This window comes from Panthera leo, chromosome C1 (genome assembly GCF_018350215.1).
Source record: "Panthera leo isolate Ple1 chromosome C1, P.leo_Ple1_pat1.1, whole genome shotgun sequence".
NCBI classification, from domain to species: Eukaryota; Metazoa; Chordata; class Mammalia; order Carnivora; family Felidae; genus Panthera; species Panthera leo.
In genome coordinates, this window is record NC_056686.1 from 217,312,088 (window position 1) to 217,335,741 (window position 23,654).

Below are 23,654 nucleotides of genomic sequence, written 5' to 3' on the forward strand. Positions count from 1 at the left end.
CACTTGCGTCCCTGCTGTTGCCGGTCGGTGGCCCCTGATCCATGGCCTGATGACTCATCAGGAATGTGGTGGGGGGGGGGGGGGAGGCGGGGAATGTGAGGGAGGACAGGGGACAGGAGTCTCTCTGGGAAGGAGATAGGATGGGGAGGGGAGGAAGGGACAATTCTAGAAGGCTGGGTGTGGAAGAAAGCCTGGTGCACCAGGGGATGGGGGAGGGGGCACTCTTAAAGAGGAAAAGTAACCAGAATGGAGGAAGTGATAGCTTGTCCCACTTGAAGAAAAGAAAGGTGCCTCGGCATCCAAAGACATCGCCCACCACTTGGTCCTCTTGGCCTTGTAGGAAAGCAGAGAGGGCGCCCGCCCGGTCTCAGGACATCTGTCTTTGACCTTACTCTCATTTTCCCCATTCTATACATGAGCTATATGTTCTTCTCCAGCAAGTCTGGGGTCTTCCCCTTGAGGAAGCTATTGAGTACCTGGAATGTTCTAGGCACAGGGCTACAGTGTTGAGCAGACGCACCTTTCCCAGCCCTCACGGATGCATTGACTGGAGGAGACAGGCCGGCAGCAAACGGCACACATACAGTGCGAAACTCCTGGGGACAGACGCAGGAAGCTTTCCGAGTTGGAGCCAGGAGGCTTGGTACTGCCGGCCTGGAGCCCACGCAAGCAGAGGGCCTCAGCTGGTGCAGCCCGCACATCTGTGTCGTCGGGGCCCCGGAATCCTTCCAGGAACCCAGGGAAAGCTGCCCAGGTTCTAAAGCATCCATCAGAAATGTCTGAGCAGAGCCCCGGTTCATGTCCCCCTGTGTGCATGTAGAGAAAACACATGCATGTCGATGGAGCTTGGAGCTTGCAGCCGGTTTGAGCTAGAAAAACAAGACTGTAGTGACTCCTCCTCTGCATTGTATGAAGAGGCGGGGGCGGGGACCAGGTGGAAAAAGAGGTCATGCGTTGTGAATACAGGAGTTCAAGGAGAAGTCATTCTGGAGAACGTAATGATTGCATGGAAAGCGGAAATCTCCACGCTAATGGAAGGCTTTACGGCTTATTTATATTTGAAGGAAAACTACCCTGAACGTGGGTGTTTTCTGAGCAGTGTTCACGAGTGTCCCTTTGTTTGTCAAGAGGGACCGTGTGCTGACGTTGCTGTTGTGGTCCTGTTTCCCATCTGGGCTCTAGGGCTGCCCGGCTGGGGGGTCAGGGACACCATGGGGAAAGTTCCATTGTGCCTGGCCCCTCTGCTAGAGCCCGTCCGTGCCCACACGTTGTGGTCTGTCTCGAGGAAGCCGGGCAGTCCAGGTCGGGACAGGGAAGGCCTCGGCAGACGTCCCGTTTGAGCGAGCCTTGCTGGCATGCTCGTATAGACGCGATGCTGGAAGCTTGGAACTAATAAAACATTTAGCGTGCTACCGTGAGCACTTGTGTGTGAGAGGGAAGAGTTGCCATGATTGAAAATTCAACAGAAGTTTTTCAGCAGTGACCGTTTCTAGTAGACTTCAGAAGAGGCCTCTGTGTATGCTCAGTGGTGATTGTAAAATCCTGGCACGCACGTTTCATAAATCTGTTGCTGTGAACGTTTCACGCTGACCTGAAGTGTTTAGAACTGCTCGGCACGGGGGAGTAACGGGGTGCCGGCCTCCCGGAGGCTGCCCTGACTCAGGGAGGCCCTGCGGCTCGTCCCGGGCCCCAGGCTCGCGTGCACCCCGGTGCCTTGGCAGTGGGTGCGCCCGACAGCATCTCCTGGGTCCCTCTCTGCTCCGTGTCCACACCGTGGCGCCCCCCCACACCGCGTCTGGCGGCGGCTAGGACAGTGTTCACGTTTTTCAATTCTGTTTCTTTCTCTACATATTATTTTCAGAGGTAAAGTGCAGTGTTTTTGTCAAAATCGAACCCACGGCCCCCCAGGTGACTTGGCTGTCCCTTTGTCTAGGGGAAGGTGAGGAGGGCTGTATGAAGTGAGTGCAGGTGCCCGCGGCTCCAGGACCTGCCCCACTCAGCTCTGTCCAGGCTGCCATCTGGTGGCAGCTGAGGGGACTGCGACGGCTCCTGCCTCGGTGGCGCTTTCCGTGGGCTCCGTGTACTTCTATTTCAGGAGGGCTGGCAAACGCACGTGTCCTTTGTCACTCAGAAACACAAAGCGGCACCCACCCTAACATGCCCACGAGAGGTGGGACGCCACGGTGAAGGGGAGACTGGCTTCCTTTTTTCCTCGCTTGGTCTCTACTCTAGACGCGTCCGAAATTTCCACGTTCTGAGTTCATCATGTGTTTCGAACAAAGGCTTTTTTAAAACTATTTTTGAACTTTTTTTAAACTAAAGAGCCAGCTGTGGTCCTAGGTGTTTTGTCTCATTTGATGTCTTGCAAATTACAAAAATAACGTTTACGTGGACGGTATCAGGTGAAACGGCACAGAACAAAGCTGTGTTAAAGAAAGACCCCCACGCCCCGGTGCACGTTCTCTCTCCTCTTTATTACAGGAAATACTAAAAACCGCGGGGCCTTCTTTTATAGGCGCAGATATTACTGTGGGTGAACAGGATTTCTGGTGTCTCGTGTATACGTATGATATTTATCTGTTGCTGGTGAGTGGTCGGAAGGGATTCTACACAAACCGCAGAGCAAAAAGGCAGCAGACTTTTCAGCGGTGGCTCGACAGTCTGTTAAACTGGGCTTCGTATTCGACCAGCAGTTAAATTACCCTCCTTACCTTCATTAAAATTCGTTCTGCAGACCACCTGATTCTAGGGAATGAAGGCGTCGGGCCCGGGAGACTTCATAAACCGATTCCCCTGCAGACCAGTCGCTATATAGTCCGCTTTTCCTGAGTGATTTGAAGTTTTCAGGAAGATTTCTATTCCCAAGGGGAGAGGAGAGCCACACTTGAAATGCTAGATCATCGTAACTCAGCACATCAGCCCAGGGCTCTGTGGGGCTCTGCCAGGGACGGGGAGACAGAACGGTCCTGAGCAAAGACCACCCCGGGATATCCGCAGTAGGCTGACGTGGCATCTGTATCTGCAAACATAATAATCGTAGGTGTACGTGTTTACACACACCAAACACGCATACCAACAAACGGCAGGTGCTGTGGCACACAGCTGGACAGTGTGTACCCGGCCACATCAAGGAAAAGGGCACATGGGGTGGAGATTGCCTGGAAGGCTCCCGTGAGACACACAGGCTCGCACTGGCCCTGGGAGCCCCGCCGGCCGTGGCCAAGTGGAAAGGAGAGGCCTGTGGGCAGGGGGAGGACTGGAGTCCCAAAGGCCCCCGCCCCCACCCACGGGGCTCGCTTAACAAACTGGGAGTGAGGCCAGTCTGCTCTTTGGTCCATCCCCCTGGCCTGAGGATTGACCTCTTTGCTCACGTTTCCTCTCCTACTCTCACGACAGCAAGGAGACCAGCAAGATGAAAGTAGAAGGTTCTCGCTAAAGACCCAAGGGTGGGCCTGGTGGGGGGACCGGATGTGGTCGCTTCAAGACCCCGGGGCTGAACTTGGATCTGTTGAGCAGGAGACCCTTGAGCTTGGCTGAGCTGAGAGCTGGTTCCAGAAACTACCTGTTTTTGGATTGACCGAGTATTCTGTAGGATTCCGTGGCAGCCTCTTGGTTGTCTGGTTCTCTCTTATATTTGCTGTGTCATTTTACTGTTGGCTTTAGGTGTCCTGCCCTCGGAGAGAAGGGTGAAGGCGTGAGGGGTTTGCAGGAGAGAAGGTGGCTATTAGTGAGCCTTGCCGGCGGGGGACGGGATGGTGAGGCCATGGGCATCCGGCCCCGTGTGGGCCCAGGGTGGGCACAAGCCAGGGATCATTCGTCCTTACGAGTGATCGCTGCCTTTATTGAGCCGCCCCTGTGCCCTCAGGCTCTCCTGTGCACAGCTTCGTGGTGGGCTGTTTACATGTCCACGAGCCACCCTGCCGTGGCCTCCGACCCAGCTCTGTCGGGATTCCTCAGCCTGAGTTCGGACGGTCTGTGGTGTAAGCATACAGGGTATCTGCAGAGCCCCTGATCGCCATCCCGCCTACTGAGTCAGAGCCGTGGCCCGCGCTCGTCACGTGCACCTGCGGTCGGCTCCTGGAGGTCAAATTTGGGAACATCTGAGCTGCAGGAAGGAGGATCGGAGACGTGAGGGGAAAGGCATGGTTCGTTGTCAGCTTCCCCCAGAGGTTTGGACACAAGCGAGCCCCAGGTTCTCTCACCCACCGTGACCTTCCCAGTGCGCTCGCGGCAAGGAGCTCTCAGCGTGCACAAAAATGAAAACAGTCGCCCTTTGTTGGACGCTCCGCAAAGAAGGAAGTAGGAGCGGTGCCAGCCTCGGCCTGCTGACCCTGAGATACCCTTGAGGTACAGGGTCTCCCTTGGGGGTGATGCCCTGGGTCCCACTGAGACAGGATCCTGCCTGAGGAAGGGGCAGAGCGACCTCAGGGACGTGTGTAAACGGGAGACACGTAAAAGCCAAATTTGGAGGGGAGGGGGTCTCACTTTTCACCTGGCAGATTTTCCTGTACCTTCACCCCCCTCCGCCAGCTCCCCACATCTGGGCATCAGTCCCGAGACGGTTAAACCAGAGTCTTCATGGGGACTCTGTTACTCATGGGAAGTAGGAAAACTTCCAACCAGTTCCGCTGCTTCCTCTCGCTTGGGAGACCCGGGCAGCGGGAGTCAAAACGAGGACTCTGGTCGCGTCTTCCAGCCCCAGAGGCTCCTGGTCCTGCTCTCCCTCTGTAACCATAGTAATGTGGGGGGTGGTGAACAAGCTGGGCGCCTGTCATCCTCTCCCACATCGGGGACCGGCACGCACAACTGTGGAATCTGTGAAGGAAGCCTGTCCAGTTCATGAACGGATCCCTGATGACGAGGCTTTCTGCGGTCAGCGTGGGTGTCCTTTAGCTGTTGTGTCCGCCTGGAAATTAAGATCGGTGAAAAACCACACAGCGAAGTTCGAGCTGGCCCACCAAGCTGCCCACGAGCCCCCGCCGTGCCCGCACCGCCTGGCAGAATCATCTCCGCGGGTGCTCGTTGGCAAAGTAGTTTTTAAATCACGAAGGAAGCTGATGTTTTATTGTTACCCGCGTGCCCCTTAAATCCCCGTTACCCGCTCAGTGATCTTAAGTGTTTAGTATTTGTCCACTTTCCTCCACAGGTTGAAGAGAGACCAGACAAAGATTTCACTGAGAAGGTAAGGAATTTCCGTAAGCCGTTATGTGGTGTCGTTGCTGAACGACGAGGGGCCCGACACGCGTGGGTGAAATTAACAAGAAAACGTGTCGGTTCATCTTTGATTAAGACTGTGTGTGGCCCACCAGCCGGCATCACAGCCGTGAGGGGTCCCCAGGACTCACTTGTAGCGCATGTGTTAAACCCCACAGAGCGGCAAAGGCGTCCACCGTGGGCCCGACCGTAGAGCGTAAGGTTAATCCAGGCCAATTCCCAGGCACCCATGAGGCCCCTCAAAGTGAACCTCTCTTTATCGCTTTCTGTGAGCCACGGATGATTTTCCGATTGAAAACTGAACTCAAGTGAAAGTACCATAACAGTAGACTCGAGAGCAATGTTGGTTTCGTCCGAAATCACATTCGATCCTTGCAACCTTGCAGGGGTCTCGGAGCCTGCCCGGCCTGTCGGCAGCCACGCTGGCCTCCCTGGGCGGGACTTCCTCCCGGAGGGGAAGCGGGGACACGTCCATCTCCATCGACACGGAGGCATCCATTAGGGAGATCAAGGTAAGGCTGCCTACCTACTTATGACCTAGAGGAACCTTTTGTGAAAATCAGCCTTCAAGTCTATATCCGTAAAGTTCCAGATCTTTCTTCTTGCTCCGGTCTCCCCTACCTGCCGTAAACACATGTTCTAGGCACCCGCAGGAAGCCACACCTGCCTGCCCCGCCCCCCCAGCAGGGCAGACAGATGCCTGTGCCGTCCGCACTCCCTCAGCTCCCTGGACACACCCTGGTGGGGGCCCTCGCCACACCGCACTGCGGTGCTCGGCCTCTCCTGCAGACACTCAGTCTCCATATTTTAGAATGTGTTGGACACCAGATCACTCACTGCTCCCAACAACCCCACTTTCCCCTTTCAGTGTCCCCCATTCTCCGCCTAGAAGGTGCCCCTCTTTTCTATTTGTAATACGCATAACATGCTTTCAATAGATCTCATCGTTATACCTTGGTACTTTTTTTTTCCTTCCACTGGAACATAAACATTTTTCTCTGCTGCATCCTTACCACTCAGTGCGAGGCCACCGTGAGTGTGTGAGAGAGAAGTGCAGTGCTGTTGGTTAAGGTAAATAGGAAGCCCAAGGTACTGGCACTCGTGTCCTCTGGAGAGCGGAGGCCAGAGGGGGAAATGTAAAGGATCGGAATTGGCTTCGCTGATAGAAGAACTTTCTAATAATTAAAACTGGTTAGGGGGTGCCTGGGCGGCTCAGTCAGTTAAGCGTCCAGCTCTTGACTTCAGCTGACCATGATCTCATGGTTTGTGGGTTCGAGCCCCGCATCAGGCTCTGCGCTGACAGCACGGAGTCTGGGATTCTCTCTCTCTCTCTCTCTCTCTCTCTCTCCCTCCCTCCCTCCCTCCCTCCCTCCCTCCTCTGCTTGTGCATGCTCTCTCTCTCAAAATGAGTAAATTAACTTAAAAAAAATAATAAAATGTGCAAAATTATAGTAATATAGGCCTAAATTTTGTAAAATTTTGTGAAAATATCATGTGAGAGACACCTCAATTTTGATCTTTGTAGTTTTGAAATTTATTTTATTTTCCTTTCGCACTTAAGAGGAAAAAAAATGGAAAATCGCTTGCTCAGATTCCCTGAATGAAGGAAACTCCCCAGAAATAGAAAAGATTTAGAGAACCACTTCTCTTTTTTTTAATTTTTTTTTGTTTATTTTTTTTGAGAGAGAGAGAGAGAAAGAGAGAGAGAGAGAGTGTGAGCAGGAGAGGGGTAGAGAGAGAGGGAGACACAGAATCGGAAGCAGGCTCCAGGCTCCGAGCTGTCAGCCCAGAGCCCGACGCGGGGCTCTCGCACCTGTGAACCTCGTGAGATCATGACCTGAGCGGAAGTCGGACGCTTAACCAAGACTGAGCCACCCAGGCGCCCAAGAACCGCTGCTCTTTCTTCGTGGTCGTGCCCCCTTTTTCCCTTGATATGATTTGCCTCTTTCGCCAATTCCTAGGAACTGAATGAGTTGAAGGACCAGATTCAGGACGTAGAAGGCAAATACATGCAGGGGTTGAAAGAGCTGAAGGTACCCGTTCGTGGAAGTGTGGGCTTATGGTATTAACCCAGCTTAACCTTCGGAAATCCCAAAGACCTTCCGACTGCATGCCTCTTCCCGGGAGCCTCCGGGCTGCAGAATTCCAAGCGGCAGGGACGCCGGCGTGGGCTCGCACCACGTGCATTTTGAGCGTTCTCCCAAATGCAGCTTTTGAGCCAAGACCTGAATGCCATAACCCTCAGTAGAAAAACTAACACGCTTCCTGATGCACGCTTTGTACTCACTCCGTTCCCCCCGGCGTAAGCCCAGTTCCTCCCACAGAAGTGGGCCGTCCGCTTGCAGGAGGGTGTCTAGGTCTCCTTCACGTTCCGCAGCCCTAACATACAAAGAGCGCTCCCTCCCTTTGCTTCTCAGAACATCTGATGTCTGCCGATGAGGCGTTCCGTACCGCCGTGCTTTTGAAACATCCAAGTTATTTGCGTGCTGTAGAATTTCCCTAGTTGAAGCAGTGTCTGAATGGGCACCATCTTGGATTTGAGTAAATACACCCCACTTTTAGAATGTGAAATTACTGCGTTGTGCCCACCAGGAGGTATGCTTGCCACATTCCCTGAGGGTGAGGCGGATAGTGTGGGCTGCGATCTCCGTGAATGTAGCAGTAGATGGCAGACGTCTCCCTTCTTTCTCAGCTCCCCAGAAGGAGTCTGAGTTTAGTATCCTACGAGCACCAAACAGAGGACACGTTGGTTTTAAAACGACTCATCAATCACTGGCATATTTGTCACCTCTCTTTGAAAAGAGGGGGAAATTATGACGGGCTCTCAGCGCACGTGAAAAGGGAGTCACGGAACCAGCCCGGGAGCCACTGGTCCCACCCAAAGTCGTCGCCCTGGTTCGCACGTTGCAGGCAGCACTGGTCTCCGCGAGGCCTCTGACGGGACCTGTCGCACCGGAACGCACAGCGCCCAGCTCCCTTTAGCTCTGGTGGTTCACACCCCGGGGATTTACTCTCCCGTTCTGGGGTCACCTGGCCCTGATCTGTGCTCTGGGATGTAAGCACTGGTCTACTCTGTGGCCTGGCCGCCACGGGTGTGAGACACAGCAGGGCCACGTTGATTTTGCAGGCCTCTTTCCCCCAGAGCTGTCCTTTCAAAGGAATGCGCTCTGTCCTTCCAGGACCAACCCAGTGAGGCCTGTGTTGTTTGGTTGGTTGGCCTGTGGGTTGAAACCTAAAATTCTGCCGAATCCTTTCCCGCCTCACAAGCCCAGGCAGGGGCAGCCGGCAGCTAGCGGTGGGTGTTCTGTTCTCTCTGCCATCACGCACTGGCTCTTTTCTGGGTTCTGGGCACATTTCTTGAGTGATTCCTTCAGAAACCTGTTGAGGGCCCCAAGCCGCCGCAGCAGGTGCCCCTGAGTGATGAGGTCAGAGGCAGGAGGCCTGCCCGCGCTCAGAGCCTCCTCATCGCGTGTCTCCCTTGTGCTGATGGCCGTGGAAGCCATCTTCCTCCCAGACACAATTGAGAGCCAGCTCTCTGAGTTAATAGCTAATGTTCTGAGTGGCGAATAACCGATTTGACCAAAGTGAAAAGGGGGGAATTTCTGTGCGTTTGAAATGATCCTGTATTTCTTCTCCTGGTTCATCTGCCCTAAGATTAGGGCCGGATTTTGTTTGTTTTGTTGTTGTTGTTTTCAAGGACCACTCAACTAATCTCCCTTTTGTTTTCTTACCATAATTTCAAAAATGTGACACGGTTTCCGCAGGACTCGCTGGCGGAAGTTGAGGAGAAATACAAAAAGGCTATGGTTTCCAACGCTCAGCTTGACAATGAAAAGACGAACTTCATGTACCAGGTTGACACATTAAAGGACATGTTGCTGGAGCTCGAAGAACAGCTGGCTGAGTCCAGGCGGCAGTACGAAGAGAAGAACAAAGTGAGCTTCCGCGTGAGGGAGAATGGCGGAATGTGTGCGTTTGGGATGATGGCGCGTATGTGGAGTGTGTGTGTGTGTTTATGTGTATGTGTGTTTGTACGTATGAGTTTTTTTCATTTATTTTTACTTTTTAAAATTTATTTATTTTGAGAGAGAATGCATGCACCAGTGGAGCAGGGGCAGACACAGAGGGCGAGAGAGAATCCCAAGCAGGCTCCACACTGTCAACACAGAGCCTGACTCAGGGCTCGAACTCAAAAAACCGTGAGATCATGACCGGAGCTAAAATCAAGAGCTGGGCGCTTAACCGACTGAGCCACCCAGCAGCCCCTGTGATCATCTTTTTCTTTTTTGTTCTTCTTTTTAATTGAAAAAAAATTTTTTTATGTTTATTCATTTTTGAAAGACAGAGACAGAGCACAAGCAGGAGTGAGGCGGAGAGAGAGGGGGACACAGAATCTGAAGCAGGCTCCAGGCTCTGAGCTGTCAGCACAGAGCCTGACGCGGGGCTCGAACTCACGAACTGCGAGATCATGACCTGAGCCCAAATCAGACGCTCAACCGACTGAGCCACCTAGGCGCCCCTGATCATCTTTTTTTTAATGATGGTCCTCCACTTGTCCAGGAAGCCCAGACATCTGAGAATAAGAATGCCATGCTCTTTGCTGAGGGATTTGCAATAATATTAAAATTAATTATTATAATTATAATATTAATATTAGTATCATGCACAACTTTAGTCTGTAAACTAGAGACAATTTTACTGGGAGATTATTTGTGTGTTTGCATGTAAGATAAAGTCATAACCATGAAAAAAACATGCCTACGAAAACCAGCATGTTTGAATGGTCATAAATGGAGGCTTTAAGATGTTCCTGTGGGGGCGCCTGGCTGGCTCAGTCGGTAGAGTGTTTGTTGACTCTTGATCTTGGGGTCCTGAGTTTGAGCCCCACGTTGGGTATAGAGATTACTTAATAATAAAATCTTTAAAAATTGTTTTTCTATTAAACTACATTTCTGGATTTTTATTTTGTTACCTCTTATCACTGACAAGAAATTGTAGGTATCAAATCTTTTAAGAAAACGATATTTATTTTCTACTGATTGGAGAAGGTTACAGTTATTCTATTTAAGGATTAAATACTTTCATTAAGCTAAATTAGGTTAATTTATGATACCAGCAAGAAGTCTGAGCCTATGTTGAAATTAATGACAAAAGACTAATTAGATGTTCTTTGTGGAACATAAAGTAAGGAATACTTGTTTTTCAGATTTTTAGGAATTATTTGGTCTGTCAACCCCTGGGATGTTGTCTGATTTTTCAGAGTTGCTGAGATAAGCAAAATTTATGTTGTGTGTGTCCCTATCTTTTTTTTTTTTTAACTGACTCTGTACCCTAAATCCCAAGGGTCAAAACCAAGCTGCCATTAACACCTCAAAGGTCTCCTTCTTTGACTGCTATAGAATTGATTTAGAAGCTAAAGAAGAATTTTATTTATGAAGTTTCTGGGAGCGAGACTCTGAAACAAAGGAGAAACTTTCCATGAGACCCGCTGCCCTGTTGGAATATAGGAGCGGAGAGAACGCTCTGGGCCCCATGTGTGGGGGAGGACACATTAATGCCTTCTAAGTACCCCTAGGATGTCCTCACTTAGGCATCAGGAAGTAGACCAAGAACCCCCAAATCTAATTCCAGAGAATTTGGATGAATCTGGAATGTTGTCCCAAGCTGGGGAGCAGGGACCGAGCAGAGCCCCCAAAAGGCAGGCCCTTGTCACAGCCAGGAGGGTACGGGGACCCTCGGACTTCAGAAAGTGGGCGAGCAGTGATGCCAGGGTGAGAAGTGGAGGTCATGTGCCTTCCGGAATAACCCCTCACCGACCTAGGAGATGGACCCTGCTGTCCCCTAAGCTGTCAGCCGTCAGTTGGATACCAGACTGTCCTCAGGAACTGTGCAGCGTCTAAGCTTCTCGGGGACCTCAGAGGAGCGTGCTGCCGGGTCCCTGGGGTGAGGGCGGGGTCGGACCAGGCGATCTTTGTGCTCCCCACCTTTTCCTGTTTTGTCCCTGGGGTGGGGGCCCCGGAGTACAGAGTTGGCCATCCACTTAGTTAGATACGCTTGCCAAAGTAGACCATGTCTACACCCCTTTTGGTCCCCAGTGTTCCTTGTTGAATTTCAAAATCGGGGAGAGTTCCCTCCGATGTCCGTGGCACAGCCACCCCCCCGCACGGACAGCCTGGGCTGCGGCAGCCCCCCGGGGAAGGGGCCCCTCCTGGGCCCTGCCGGCCCGCGAAGTGTCAGGGGGCACCTGTCAGATGCACCGGGTCCTCGGGCAGAGCTCACGGTCAACCGGAAAGTGCAGAGAAGTGGGCTCACGTCGCTAAAAGGCCTTGAAAGCTGTGACGGCGGGCACGGTAACAGGTAGTCTGCTCCAAGGCCAGTTAAGTCGTGGCAGCGCAGACTAGGAAGAAGGTGCGTTCGTGCCACCACGTGCACGGTCCGTCTTTTCCTCCCTGGTCGGTCTTTTCCTCCCTCGTAGGAGTTCGAGAGGGAGAAGCACGCGCACAGCGTCCTGCAGTTCCAGTTTGCGGAAGTTAAGGAGGCCCTGAAGCAACGAGAAGACATGCTGGAGGTGGGCAGCCCTTCCCGGTTTTCTCTTCCCTTTGTGGCTTCGGAGGGCGTTGTGGGTGCGTTATGAAAGTGAGCTGTTTTCTCGAAAATCGAGAGCTCAGGCTAATTCTTCATCATGCCTCGCCTAAGGAGAACAGTCCCTTTTGCTGGTGAAGATTTTCATTCCTTTCTGTTTGTTTGTTTGTGTGTTTGTTTAACGTTCACTTATTTTGAGAGAGGGAGAGCGCATGTGTATGCGTGAGCAGGCAAGGGGCAGAGACAGAGACTCCCAGGCAGGCTCCGCACTCAGCACAGAGCCCGACGCTGCGGGGCTCAGTTTCACGAGCTGTGAGATCGTACATGACCTGAGCGGGACGCTTAACCGACAGAGCCACCCAGGCGCCCCGAAGGTTTTCACCTTTGGTGGCTTTGCGTTTGTTTGGGGAGGTGTGACAGACAGAATGATGGCCCCCTACGAGGTCCACGGTCCACGTCCTGATTCCTGGGACCTGTGGATGTGACACCTTACCCAGCCCAAGGGACATTGCAGGTGTGATTAAGTTAAGGGCCTTGTGATGGAGAATTGACCCTAAATTATCTGGGGGCCCGGTGTTATCACAGGGAGGCAGGAGAGTCAAAGGCAGCAGCGGGGAGGGAGCAGAGGCTGGTGCCTAGGGAGGAAGGGCCGTGAGCCAAGGAACATGGCGGCCTCTGGAAGCTGAAAAGAAGGGGAGGGAACAGCTTCTCTCCTAGAGCCCCGAAGAGAGTCCAGACCTGCCCTCACCGTAACTCCAGGGCGTAAGACTCATTGTGGACCCCCGAGTTCCAGAACTCGAAGAGAATAAACCCGTGTTGTTTTTAAGCTGCTGAATTTGCGGTAACGTGTTACATTCGCAACAGGAAACCGATACAGGCTTGGTTCTAATTTTTTAACCTGATCAGAACTTTAGTGCCTCTCAGAATTTCCCCCAGGCAGGATTTCCGTCTGCGCTCTGGCAGCTGGGGACGAGGCGAGGCAGAGGAAAAGGCTCCTGCGTGCAGAGAGACAGGGGTCGAATCAGGGCTGATACCTGCCGGCTCCCTGGGGCTCCCTGGGGGTCAGAGCTCTCCAGCCCACCCTTTGTCTTCTCGCTTAACCCTTTATCTGCTTTCTTTCTATCTGTTCCTATCCTTCAGGAAATCCGACAGCTACAGCAGAAGCAGGCGAGTTATATCAGGGACATTTCTGACCTTCAGGAGACAATAGAGTGGAAAGACAAGAAGATAGGGGTAGGACTCCCACGTCTGTGCAACTGTTCACACGGGCAGTCCGCTAGCAGATACAGTGCTTTGGGTCTTTGGTTTGTAGAAACACTTGCATGAGCGTGCATGTGGCCCCAGGCGACACCAGGTAGTAATACAGAGAACGCACTGGCTTACTCAAGCTGCCGTTAACTCTGAACCTGAAGCTGACTTCCGGGACGGGGGGTGGGCACGTCGTGGACGCTCACCGGGCTCTCTGCCTGCACGGAGCAGGCGGGCAGCACGCTGAGATGTAAGGAGCGAGGAAGGCACGCTGGGGCAGTTGGACGTGCGAAGGCTCCGGCCTCCTGGAGTCAGTCTCTGTCTGGCGTTTCCCGGGCTTTTCTGAAAGGCATTTGAGGAATCGCCAGGCGGAGGGCGCTGTGCCCACCTATCCCCACCTTGAAATGTGCCCCTGGAGGCCTCAGCCGCCCCCCTCCGTTAATGACAAAAGCAGCCCACCTGCCTTTAGGCGTGATGAGTAGGAAGGAACCCGCTTAGGGTAACCGCCGTGCTTCCTGATGACAGCCGTCTTCCAGAACCTGGCGCCCTCCACGCTCGCTCAGGACGTGGAGTGCGTGCTCCAGGACCACGTGGTGTGCATCGGGGACAATAGGATACAGGAGGCTCCAAACGTCAATGCCTTTAAAGGGAGCGTGAGGCGCCATTTCTCGGCTGGCGTAAATCCCTGAGGAGCTTATTCTTGGCGTTTTGTCTGTGTCTTTAAGCGTATCCTACACAACGCCTTAACCCCGTTGGTGTTTTATGCGGCAGAAGCCTCCTTATTCCCGCTTCAGTCACCTGCTCACCTGTGCGAATCTTCTCTCTCTCTCTCTCTGCTCTGCTCACACTCAGGCTTTAGAGAGGCAGAAAGAGTTCTTTGATTCCATAAGGAGTGACCGAGATGATCTTAGAGAAGAAGTAGTCATGCTGAAAGAGGAATTGAAGGTATGAAGCCAAAGTAGAGTTGAAAACGAAAAAACCCCCGTGACAGCGGATTCCGGGGTTCTCAACAATGACTGCGTGTGCGAACTGGTGTTAGTTAATTTTGTGTCATTGGTTTTGGTTGTGTTTGTTTGTTTGTTCTTGGTTTTTTTTTTTTAATGTTTATTTTTGCGAGAGACAGAGACAGAGAGAGAGACAGAGAGGGAGGGGCAGAGTGCTGGTGAGGGAGGGGCGGAGAGAGAGGGAGACACAGAACCCAAAGCAGCCTCCAGGCTCCAAGCTGTCAGCACAGAGCCCCGACGTGGGGCTCGAACCCGTGAACCTGGAGATCATGACCTGAGCCAGAGTCTGGCGCTTCACTGACTGAGCCACCCAGGCGCCCCAGATTTTAATCCTGGTAATTACAAATCTTAGGTTCACTGACACTGAAGAGACACATCCAATGAGCACAGGTTCCCTCGGGTCTGTTTACAAGCATATCTGATCCCGAAAGCAACTCTGATTTCCAGGAATTTTTTGGGTCTTTGTCTCACATTCATTAATAAATTCTCCAGGAGATTACTCAAAGTTAGAGAACGTATGTGTTTCTTTTTATTGAAGATTCAAGTTTAAGGACTTCTCCAGCTGAACAGTGGTGCAGGTGAGGCCCACACTAACTAGACTTGGAGACCCAGTGGTTTGAGGAAAGTCCCACGTCCTGTTTGGGCCAAGTGAAGGGGTCTTCAGCTGCCGGCTGGACACTGAGTTAAGAAAAACGGGTCCAGGTGGGCTGTTAGCATTTTAGGAGACAGTGTTGGGAGAGGGTATGGCCATGGCCAGTTCCTACATCGGCGGTGGAAACACGTCAGTGTCAGCTGCTTATATTCAGGGGTCAAGGCCACAGCGGTCAACTAGGGGGAACAGGTTCCTATCACTGCTCCTCCCAGGGCTGTGAGCCTGGCACGGGGGCTGCCTCTAAGCTCAGGGAGACAGCCGTGGGCAGCAGCAGTGGTGAGTGAGTCTGAGATCCCTGGTGAAGTGCGCAGCCTGGGGCTGCCGAGCGTTAACTGGTTTTAGGGTGTTTGGCTGTGTGGTGAACGTGGACGATATTTCCTTTGAGTATAGCCGATGTTCCAGCCGCTTCTTAATTCCTCCTTTAGCACGAATTGTACTTATTCCTTTCAGAAGACGCACATAACCTCTTTCTTTATCTCTGTCTCTCTTTTTAAAGAATGCACCCAGGGTTTTAAAAGTGAGGTCACTTGACGGTGATTTGCTTGATGCCCTTCTTCGTGGCAGCCTGCGGGCCCAGTTACAAGGGATGCCTGTTAAAAGTGTCTGGTCACCAGCACATTAAAGCATGGGATTGATGGGTGCCTGTAACAAAGAGGCGGCCCTTGGAGGAAGATGTCCCAGATTTGTGTGTGTTGATAGAATGCTTCTGAGCGTGGTGTCTGCTGCTTCTCTGACTCTGTGGAAGTTTCTGGACTTCGTGGAAAAAACAGTTTCTTTTTAATTATTATTAACAAAACAGAGTTTTAACCTAATATCAGTCAGCGAGTATTACGAGTCTGTTTTTGTCCCCAGAAACACGGAATAGTCCTCAATTCAGAGATCACTACCAATGGAGAGACTTCCGACACCCTAAATAACGTTGGACACCGAGGTCCTACCAAGATAACAAAAGAAGAGTTAAATGCTCTCAAGACGATGGGGGACGGGACGCTAGGTAAGTGCCGATTCTCCTTTGCGTTCTTGTATCTTCCGGTCAGCATCGGTGCACCTTCCATGCATTATTAGAATTGGTGTAATCATCACTGATCAATTAACCATCACCCAGCATGCCATGCGTTCTGTCACTTCATGGGAGTTTCCTTGCCGAGCGGTGCGATCACCCACGTGTGTTTTCTGGCACGCATCTCTGTGCTCACCACCGATGGCTGAAGAATACATTTCTCTTGCTTCTCAAAGCCACCAAGCGAAACTGTGAAACACAAGGAAGATCGTCTTGAACTTAAGGGACCGTTTGGGCAGTACTGTTTGCCTCTCCTCAGATATGTGCCAAGTACGGCTTTTAACTTACTCCGTTGCAGATTTCTTGAAAGGTCAGAACAGCCAAGGCTGTAGAGCGAGTGAGTGAGTTAGTTAACGCTGTTTACAAGAACCGCACATTCTACCCACCATCCATTCGGTGTTTTGAGGCCATGAGGTGCCCGCGGACGGCGGCTTGGGGCTTGTGACACACAGCCTGGTTGCCATTCTCAAGCTACCACTCAGGTGCCCTAGGTGAGGGGCAAAGCGGGGGGGAACGAGGCGGACAGGCAGCCCCAGGCTGGTAGAGGGGGTGGGAGGGACAAGACAGACAGGCAGCCCCAGGCTGGAGGGTCAGAGTGGGAGTTGGACCTTTACCGACAGGAGTCTGACTATGCCTTCCCCGTTGTCAGAGGTGCTGTCCCTCTGTAGGTCACATTTTGTTTTCTGCAAGAATGTAAATTGGGAAACCCAACAGACAGTAAGAATATTTGCTGCAGTTTGCAAACACCTGCAAAGATTCACCCGTTGAGGTTTGTCGTAATATTTGGCTTTTGGATAAGCTTTCGGAATCTGGTGTGCAGCCGTCGGAATCCGGCCAGCAGATATGGCCTCCTTGTCACTTAGGACCAGCTGTGCCCCTGCTTTTTACAGCGAGGCCGCAGTACAGCCAGGGCCCATGACTTTGAGTTCCACTTGGAAGCTTTCATCGTACTGCCTTATTCATGGAAGTGTAGATACCTGTAGGCCCGTGCTTCTCAAGACTCGCTTCCTAGGGAGATACTCTGTTACCTTTACAACATAATGCGTGTATGCTACACGCATACGGCGCCCTGTGTGTAAGTTGCTGAAAGGACAAAAATGGGTTGATTTCCATCATACCTTTATATTAGCTCTGTGAGCAGCTGGGAATTTGATCGTGCTGCTCTCGTTCAAATATACATTTTATAAATCTTCGTTCACCATTTAGGAAACCAACCCTTAAAGAACCAGACATATCCCTTTTATCAGTGAGCTCCAAATGTTTTTTGACCGCAAATCCCCATCAGTAAAGACTTACGGGACCTTCCCAATATGTATATTTTTAATCTGCATATCTACATATGTATCCACAAGTATGCATATATACATGTACACACACTATTTTATCAATGCCAAGTGTGTGTCATAAAACCTGTGCCCTGATAGACATCTTTAAAGGGTGAAGGAAAACTACCAGAAGTCCTACTAATGTTCCCATTTTGTCTGGGCTGAGTGGACCCACGGTGGAGACCACAGTGGTAGAAAATTATCAGGCTTTCACTTCATAGCAACATGGCACCTAATACGCCGGGGGTGTGTTTGTTTGGGGAATCTAAGCTGTAAGCGTTCATTCCAGAGTAGTGACGTGGTTTTTTTAGTTAGTAATTCTTTAGTTGGTGAATAACTGATCGTTAATTAAGTGGTCATCTTGCCCTTGAGTGTTGGCCTCTGCTGAAACCCCCCGCCCTCCGAGTCCGTTAGGGAAGGAAGCAGGGGTGTGTCAGGCACAGGCTGCTTTCTCAGAAACACAGTAATTAGATGGTGGGGGGTTGATTTCCTTTTACCTCATGTGAGCTATTTCAGAAGCATCTCCCTTAGGACTGACCAAAGGTTGAATTTCTTCAGGTGAATTGCAGGTTTCAGATGACTTGAAGGGGGTTTTAGAGCCACGTGATGGGCAGTGCAGGTGGACAGCTGAGGAAGTAGGAGTAGCCCAGACGCGTGTTTGGAAATGAGAAGAGGGAACGGGGACTGGAGGTCGTTCTTAAACGCCTCATTTTGGATTGTTCGGCTGCCCGATCCAGAGCTCTATTTGTTAAACCTTAACGGCACCCTTTGAAAACCAGTTCGCACGAGATGGCACCAGCCGCCACTCTTGCCTTGAAGATGGCGGCAGTGGCCCTCGCTGATCAGATGTTGGCTGACGCAATGGCTGCTTTGCCGCACGGAACTGGCGAGGGCTTCTGTTTCGTGTGATTCTCTGGCGAGTCTCTCTCCTTAGGAACGGGGTCGGGTGGGAGAGAGAACATGTGTTTACGCTGTAATATGTGTTAAGCGGTCGCCACCTCACGGGGTCCCTTCAATTTTCTCAATGGTCTTTTAGGAAGAGCCAGTGAAGTGGAGGTGAAAAGCGAAATTGTGGAGAATGTGGGGGAAAAAGGAATGTTGCAGAATACTGAGCAAGAACAGCACACAGAGGACCCAGCACGGGAGCGTGCAGACACAGAGGTGTTCCATGCTGGTGGAAATGCCGAGGACCAGAAAGCCTCTGAAGACAGGGCCCCCTCGCTGGGAGTCTTAGCAGATGGTCCCGATGAGGAACGCGTTCCAAACCAGAGTCTAGAGAATGCTTCCTTTCTTGAAAACACGGAGCAGGTTGAGTCCACACCGGACGACAGGACTGGGGCTTCCCTTGAGCGGTCCGACTGCTTGGGTGAATTAGACGGTGAAATCCCAGGTCCTGTGGCTGAGCAGGACAGTTACAATGCCTTGGATATCAACAACCCAAGTAGAGAATCTGCAGAAACACAGGAAGATTTGAAAATCTTGGGAGAGGGTAGCACAGAGCCATGTCAAGAATCTGCATCTCCACAAACACCTGAAATTGGAGAGCTGGGCAGTGTAGACACGAGGGAGCGAGGCGGGAGCCCCACAGAGGGTGTGGTGGAGGCAGGGCCAAGGGGGCTTGGGGAGCAGGTGGGCACAGTAGCCTCCAGACCTCCGAGGTATAACAGTGACACCGTGAGTGATGATGAAAAGTATGCGGTAGATGTCCCCACCGAGTTGGACCCGAGCTCAGGGCATGACCTAGAGAAAGAGCCCGCCACGCAGGAAGTTGCTGAGCCCAGGGAGCTCCCAGTTCAGAGCACAGCGGTAGGTGAGGAGAGTGATGAAAAGGAGGACCAGGAAAGGGGGCCGAGGGATGAGAAACCAATCCAGACGGAAGTGCGGAACGTCCCTTGTTGTCCAGCAGCCGAAAGCAGTCCTCGGGGAGCAACGGATCTAGGTGTGGCAGGCACAGAAAGCGAGCCCCCAGATCCGAAAGAGCCCGACGAAGAAAAGAATGACCAACAGGGAGAGGCATTGGATTCATCCCAGAAGAAGACGAAGAACAAGAAGAAGAAAAACAAGAAGAAAAAACCACTGGCGCCTATAGAGACCCTGAAAGATGTTAAGAAAGAGTTAACATTCCAGAACCCAGATTTAAGTGAAGTTAAGGAAGAAGAGCAGGTAAAATTTACTGACGAAAAACCAGTTGTAGAAGCACAAGGTGAGGTCACTGAAAGCCCAGAAAAGGAAAGTGTAGCAGGAAGCAGTGAAAATGTTGATGGTCCAGAAAATCCTAAAATTGAGTCGGATGAAAAACTTAACCAAGAAGATGAGGGCGTAAACACTAAAGCGGGGAAAGAAGCAGCCGATGGCGACACACGGGGGTCGGGAGGTGACGCGGCCCGGTCATCAGGCGCGATGAAGGAGCCAGATGAAGCCGTTCTAAAAGATGGCGCCGAACAAGATGGCGCCACCCACAGCATTCCAGAACCAGGGAGCGCAGAAGCTTCCGGCGGCACCCTGCTGGAGAATGAAAGCCCCCTCGAGGACATCGACGGCGCGTCTCACACAGGAAGCACAGAGCCGCAGGAGATGACGGAATGTGCCAGTCAGGCAGTCCGGAAGGTTGTAGAGGATGAGGATGACCTAGCACCCGCAGGAGAGCTGGGAGCCTCCGATTCAGAAAGCAAAGACCAGCCGAGAGGCGGAAGCGAGAAGGGCAGAAGCAAAGAGGACTGCACCCTGTCGTAAGTGGAGTGGAGGCTGGCTGTAGAGGGGCCAAGGACTGCACAGTAGGTCCAGCTGTCAGAGGCTCATCTGCTCTTAACACCGGCGAGGCTCCTGAAACGGCCCCCGTTGATTCAGACGCACCACGTGACAGTCAACCACCGAGCTGTCTACCACGTTGAGTTATAGACTGTTACTTGGGGATGGATACTTCCTCGCTAAGCCTGTCACCCCGGTTAGAAAGAAAGACACGCTTGTAATCAGTATGCGTTCCAACTGAGAGCACTCCAGTAGTGTCTCTCCTAACACTTCGTATTTCTGCTTAAATTCCACCTAAAGCTATTTAGCACTTGCCTTAGGCTGATACTCTTGACCAAATCTGTCGGCATACAGTTGACCAAATGGCATTCGGAGACTTCCATATTGTAAGTACAGTGATATTTAAATTGATTTGTCGCATTCAAACGTGTGCTTTCATACTTGATTTTGATGTGTACGTTATAACCTATGAGGTATTTTATTTTAAAAGGAAATAAACGGCCAAATAGCGTATAGGTCACGGAGTGATAAGATTTGCACCTTAGGACAGTAATGCATCATGTTAGGGATAAGAAAGCACTGGGAGATCTCCCTTCCCTTTACCGCGTTCAAATATTTTATCTCAAACCAATAACCTTTTGATCTCATTGTTAATGATACCTGAATTTGTTTTATAGATTTTGACCTCACTCTGTGCTGATCATGTACCAAAGCCATTTTATACAAATATTTTTTTTTAATTTGTTTCTGGAAGAGACGTACATTGAAATTGTATTTCCTAATGCGGTATTGGGGGGGGGGGACCATTTCTAAAATTGTTTAGGTTTTCTTAACCTTAAAATTACTTCTCTTTCTATTTGTCTAAGTGTTACTCAATCCAAAACGGGACCATTTTTGTGCAAACTGCTCATTGGACTGTAACAGGATATTTTAAATAGAGAATCACTTTTGGTGTTTTGGTAGAAATATTTTCCTTTGCTGTTTCTCAGTATATTCTTATTGGAAAATTCTTGATTTGATCTTCTTGAAGGAAATCTATCTTTTCTATACAAGGAAGCCTTTTAAAAAGTAATTGTAAAGTTAAATAAAAAATATTGTGAAATGTTAAAATTACAAAGGACTGTACATGATGAATGCTGTTGACACTTTGTGAGATTATATGAATTCATGTCACTGTTACAAGATATAATTGAATGCAAAAAAAAGACCAGAACCTCAATAAAATTTGAGGCAAGTGTGTTATTATGTAACTGAAATAAAAAAAAAAAAACCCAACATTTTATAATTTGACAAGCCTGTGACTCCAGTCTTTGGCCTACTTGAATTCTGACTGCCTAAATATGGTCTTAAAAGTAGTACCTACTTCTGGACTGCTGATTCCCAGTCGGCCTTGGGTGAAGGACTCATGCTTGATGCTCTTTGTCAGTAATGAATCAACTTCTCTCTGGGCCCCTAGGCCAGGGCCAGTGTTGGACCTTCCTGGGGAGAATTGAGAAGATCTTCCCTCATAGACTCCCCTGTGATCTGTGAGTCTGGTGAGGAACCCCATTCTGTTAAGAAAGCTCTCCATTCTGTTACTGTGTTGACCCATCCCAACACTTAGAATGTTTTGAAGAATATGGTGGAAATAAACATTGACTCTTCCCGTGTAAGTATCCTGAAGTCGGGGACTGATAAGCCCTCTCCACGTGTGCCAGCTACGTGGACAAATACAAGGCTTGCCAGAGACTCAAGTCCAAGGGCTGCAAAGAACTTGAAAGGGGGTCGGCAGCTGCCTGTAACTTCAGCAAAGCCGCATCCACCCTGGAATGCACGTTTGCGAGCAGTTCTCATTCCTACTTCCAAAGGCCCCTGGGGAGGTGATTCGACAACCAAACTCACTAAATGGTGAGATCATCCAACCATTTTAAGGGCTTTCTTGCCTCTGTTACTCAACAGCGTATGTAAGGGCACTGTGGCATGCTTCATACCCCTCAGGCCAGCTGTCCAGGGGTCTCGATCATCCACTCACTCATTTAAGTAATGGACTTTTTGATCACTTCATATCCGGAAGGCACTGTGCCCGTAGACAGGCAGATACGACCCAGCTCCTAGTGGACGGGGACAGCTGAGAATCAGCAAGTGAGCAAAGAAAGAAGAAAGGGATTCTGAACAGCCAACCCATTTCTTGATAATCTAAGAGCCTTCAGTGTGAACATCAGTGACCCTGCTCCAAGGGGGAAATGACATTGTGGCACAGCGATTGGTGTCCACAGGAAGGCCCTTAAAATTACCAAGAAATCGTTACCGTAGGTATATTCAGGTCAGGAATGCACAGAGGCATATGAGGCAATTTGGAAAGATTCCGAGTCAAAAGATTGACTCAGAAAAGAATGGAAAGTCTACCTGTCAGCCCCATCCCCAGAGCAACCCGGCCCCTGAGATTTCAGTATGATCCAGAACAGAGGAAAGCACTGATCACTGATACCTTAAATCAAAAAACGAGAATATTTACCAGCCCCAAACCAGAACATACCACTGTATATAAAATGGAACTCTTCCTTCAAAAGCATAATTAAGTGTAATTATGAGTATATACAGAAAACAGGGAAAGGTAACAGAATTTTGAATTATGGGCTATTACGATAGAGGCTGAGAATCAATAAATTTTTTTTCAAGAGTTTTTAGGAATGAGATGTATTGCCCCGAGTTTTGGTGAGCAGAAAACCTGAACATTTACGTTTCCACGGTCACGAGGACCCTGGAGTGTTGGTTCTGGGAGTTGACACAGATAGACTCCTCTCCTAGGAGACCACCTTGTACAGCACGCCATCGAAACAAGGAACACCTCAGTGAGATTCGTTCCAAATGTCCAGGCTCCGGAAGGAGAGGAAGGGGTGTTTGCGCCTGTGTTATGTTAGACTATATGCTTATTCAGTGTGATGATTGTATATAGTGAAAACTGTGTCTTTCAGGAGCAAGGCTTTCACTCACTCTTTCCTTTTCATTCTATCCACTGTGCCTTTTACAGCAAGGCTTACATTTTTTTCAAGATGTGAATGACCTCAGTGGTGCTGATGTACACAGTTCCCCTCTGTACAGACCTCTCAGGCCTGTAAACACAGGGAAAGACCTTTCCCTGTTCTGCCTTTTGCCAGAAGGAGAGGCTCTCTTGGAGGGGCCAGGGGGAGGCTGGCCCCAGGGACGATGAAAACTGTCCACGTGGGTTATAGTCCCAACTAAGTCAGTGCGAGGCAGGAGTGGATTCTTGAGAGACCTCAGCCTCCTGCTCACTCTCTTTGCAAATGCAGAGGGGAGGTGGCTTGTCCTCTGCTGTGGGGAGAGGAGGCCTGAGGCCCACAACGGCTGAAATTAATCCCCACAAGGGAAATTATGCTCCCGGTCGTGTATTATTATCCCCCCTGCCACCCCGTCTTCGTTTGCTCTCTGAAAATGGAATCGGAGCCCGCTCTCTTGAGTCGTGGGCCAGATCCAGGCAAAGCAGCACAGAGGAGGAGGGCTCGGGGACAGTGGTGGCTGCCGGTGGTTGACAAGGCTGTACCTGGACAGATGGGGTGATGATGTGCAGGCCAGAAGAATGACCAAGGAGAACAGGGGTTCAGAGACTTCGGGAGCGCTCTGCACTGGCCGCCCCCTGTCCCGAGACCTTGCCACTCTGAGTGTTTCTCATTTCACGGGTCTCTTAACTTGTGTACCGGAAAGTTTATTGGAGTTTAATACAGAAAAACCCGGCTTTTTAAAAAAATTGAGACCTTTTAATAGCCAACTCATCTTGACTTCTCCGTTTAAGAGAAAAGTCTGAAGTTGAAACACCGTGACTT

At 50.7% G+C, this 23,654-nt stretch overlaps 1 protein-coding gene across 23 annotated transcripts in view; it reads left to right on the forward strand.

The window, feature by feature from the left end:
- Positions 1–23,654, forward strand: part of LRRFIP1 (LRR binding FLII interacting protein 1) — a 140,212-nt gene that overhangs the window by 107,937 nt on the left and 8,621 nt on the right. For 13 of the 23 annotated variants that reach the window (XM_042950677.1, XM_042950681.1, XM_042950679.1 and 10 more), the window contains 9 exons: positions 5,147–5,182; positions 5,601–5,726; positions 7,176–7,247; positions 8,979–9,149; positions 11,690–11,782; positions 12,937–13,029; positions 13,897–13,989; positions 15,553–15,694; positions 18,122–21,121. In XM_042950677.1, coding sequence (XP_042806611.1) covers positions 5,147–5,182; positions 5,601–5,726; positions 7,176–7,247; positions 8,979–9,149; positions 11,690–11,782; positions 12,937–13,029; positions 13,897–13,989; positions 15,553–15,694; positions 18,122–19,818 — 2,523 coding nt within the window. In that variant the 3' untranslated portion in view covers positions 19,819–21,121. Of the gene's footprint in view, positions 1–5,146; positions 5,183–5,600; positions 5,727–7,175; positions 7,248–8,978; positions 9,150–11,689; positions 11,783–12,936; positions 13,030–13,896; positions 13,990–15,552; positions 15,695–18,121; positions 21,122–23,654 lie in introns of those variants that run through there. The other 10 variants (XM_042950691.1, XM_042950692.1, XM_042950699.1 and 7 more) reach the window with 8 other exon arrangements.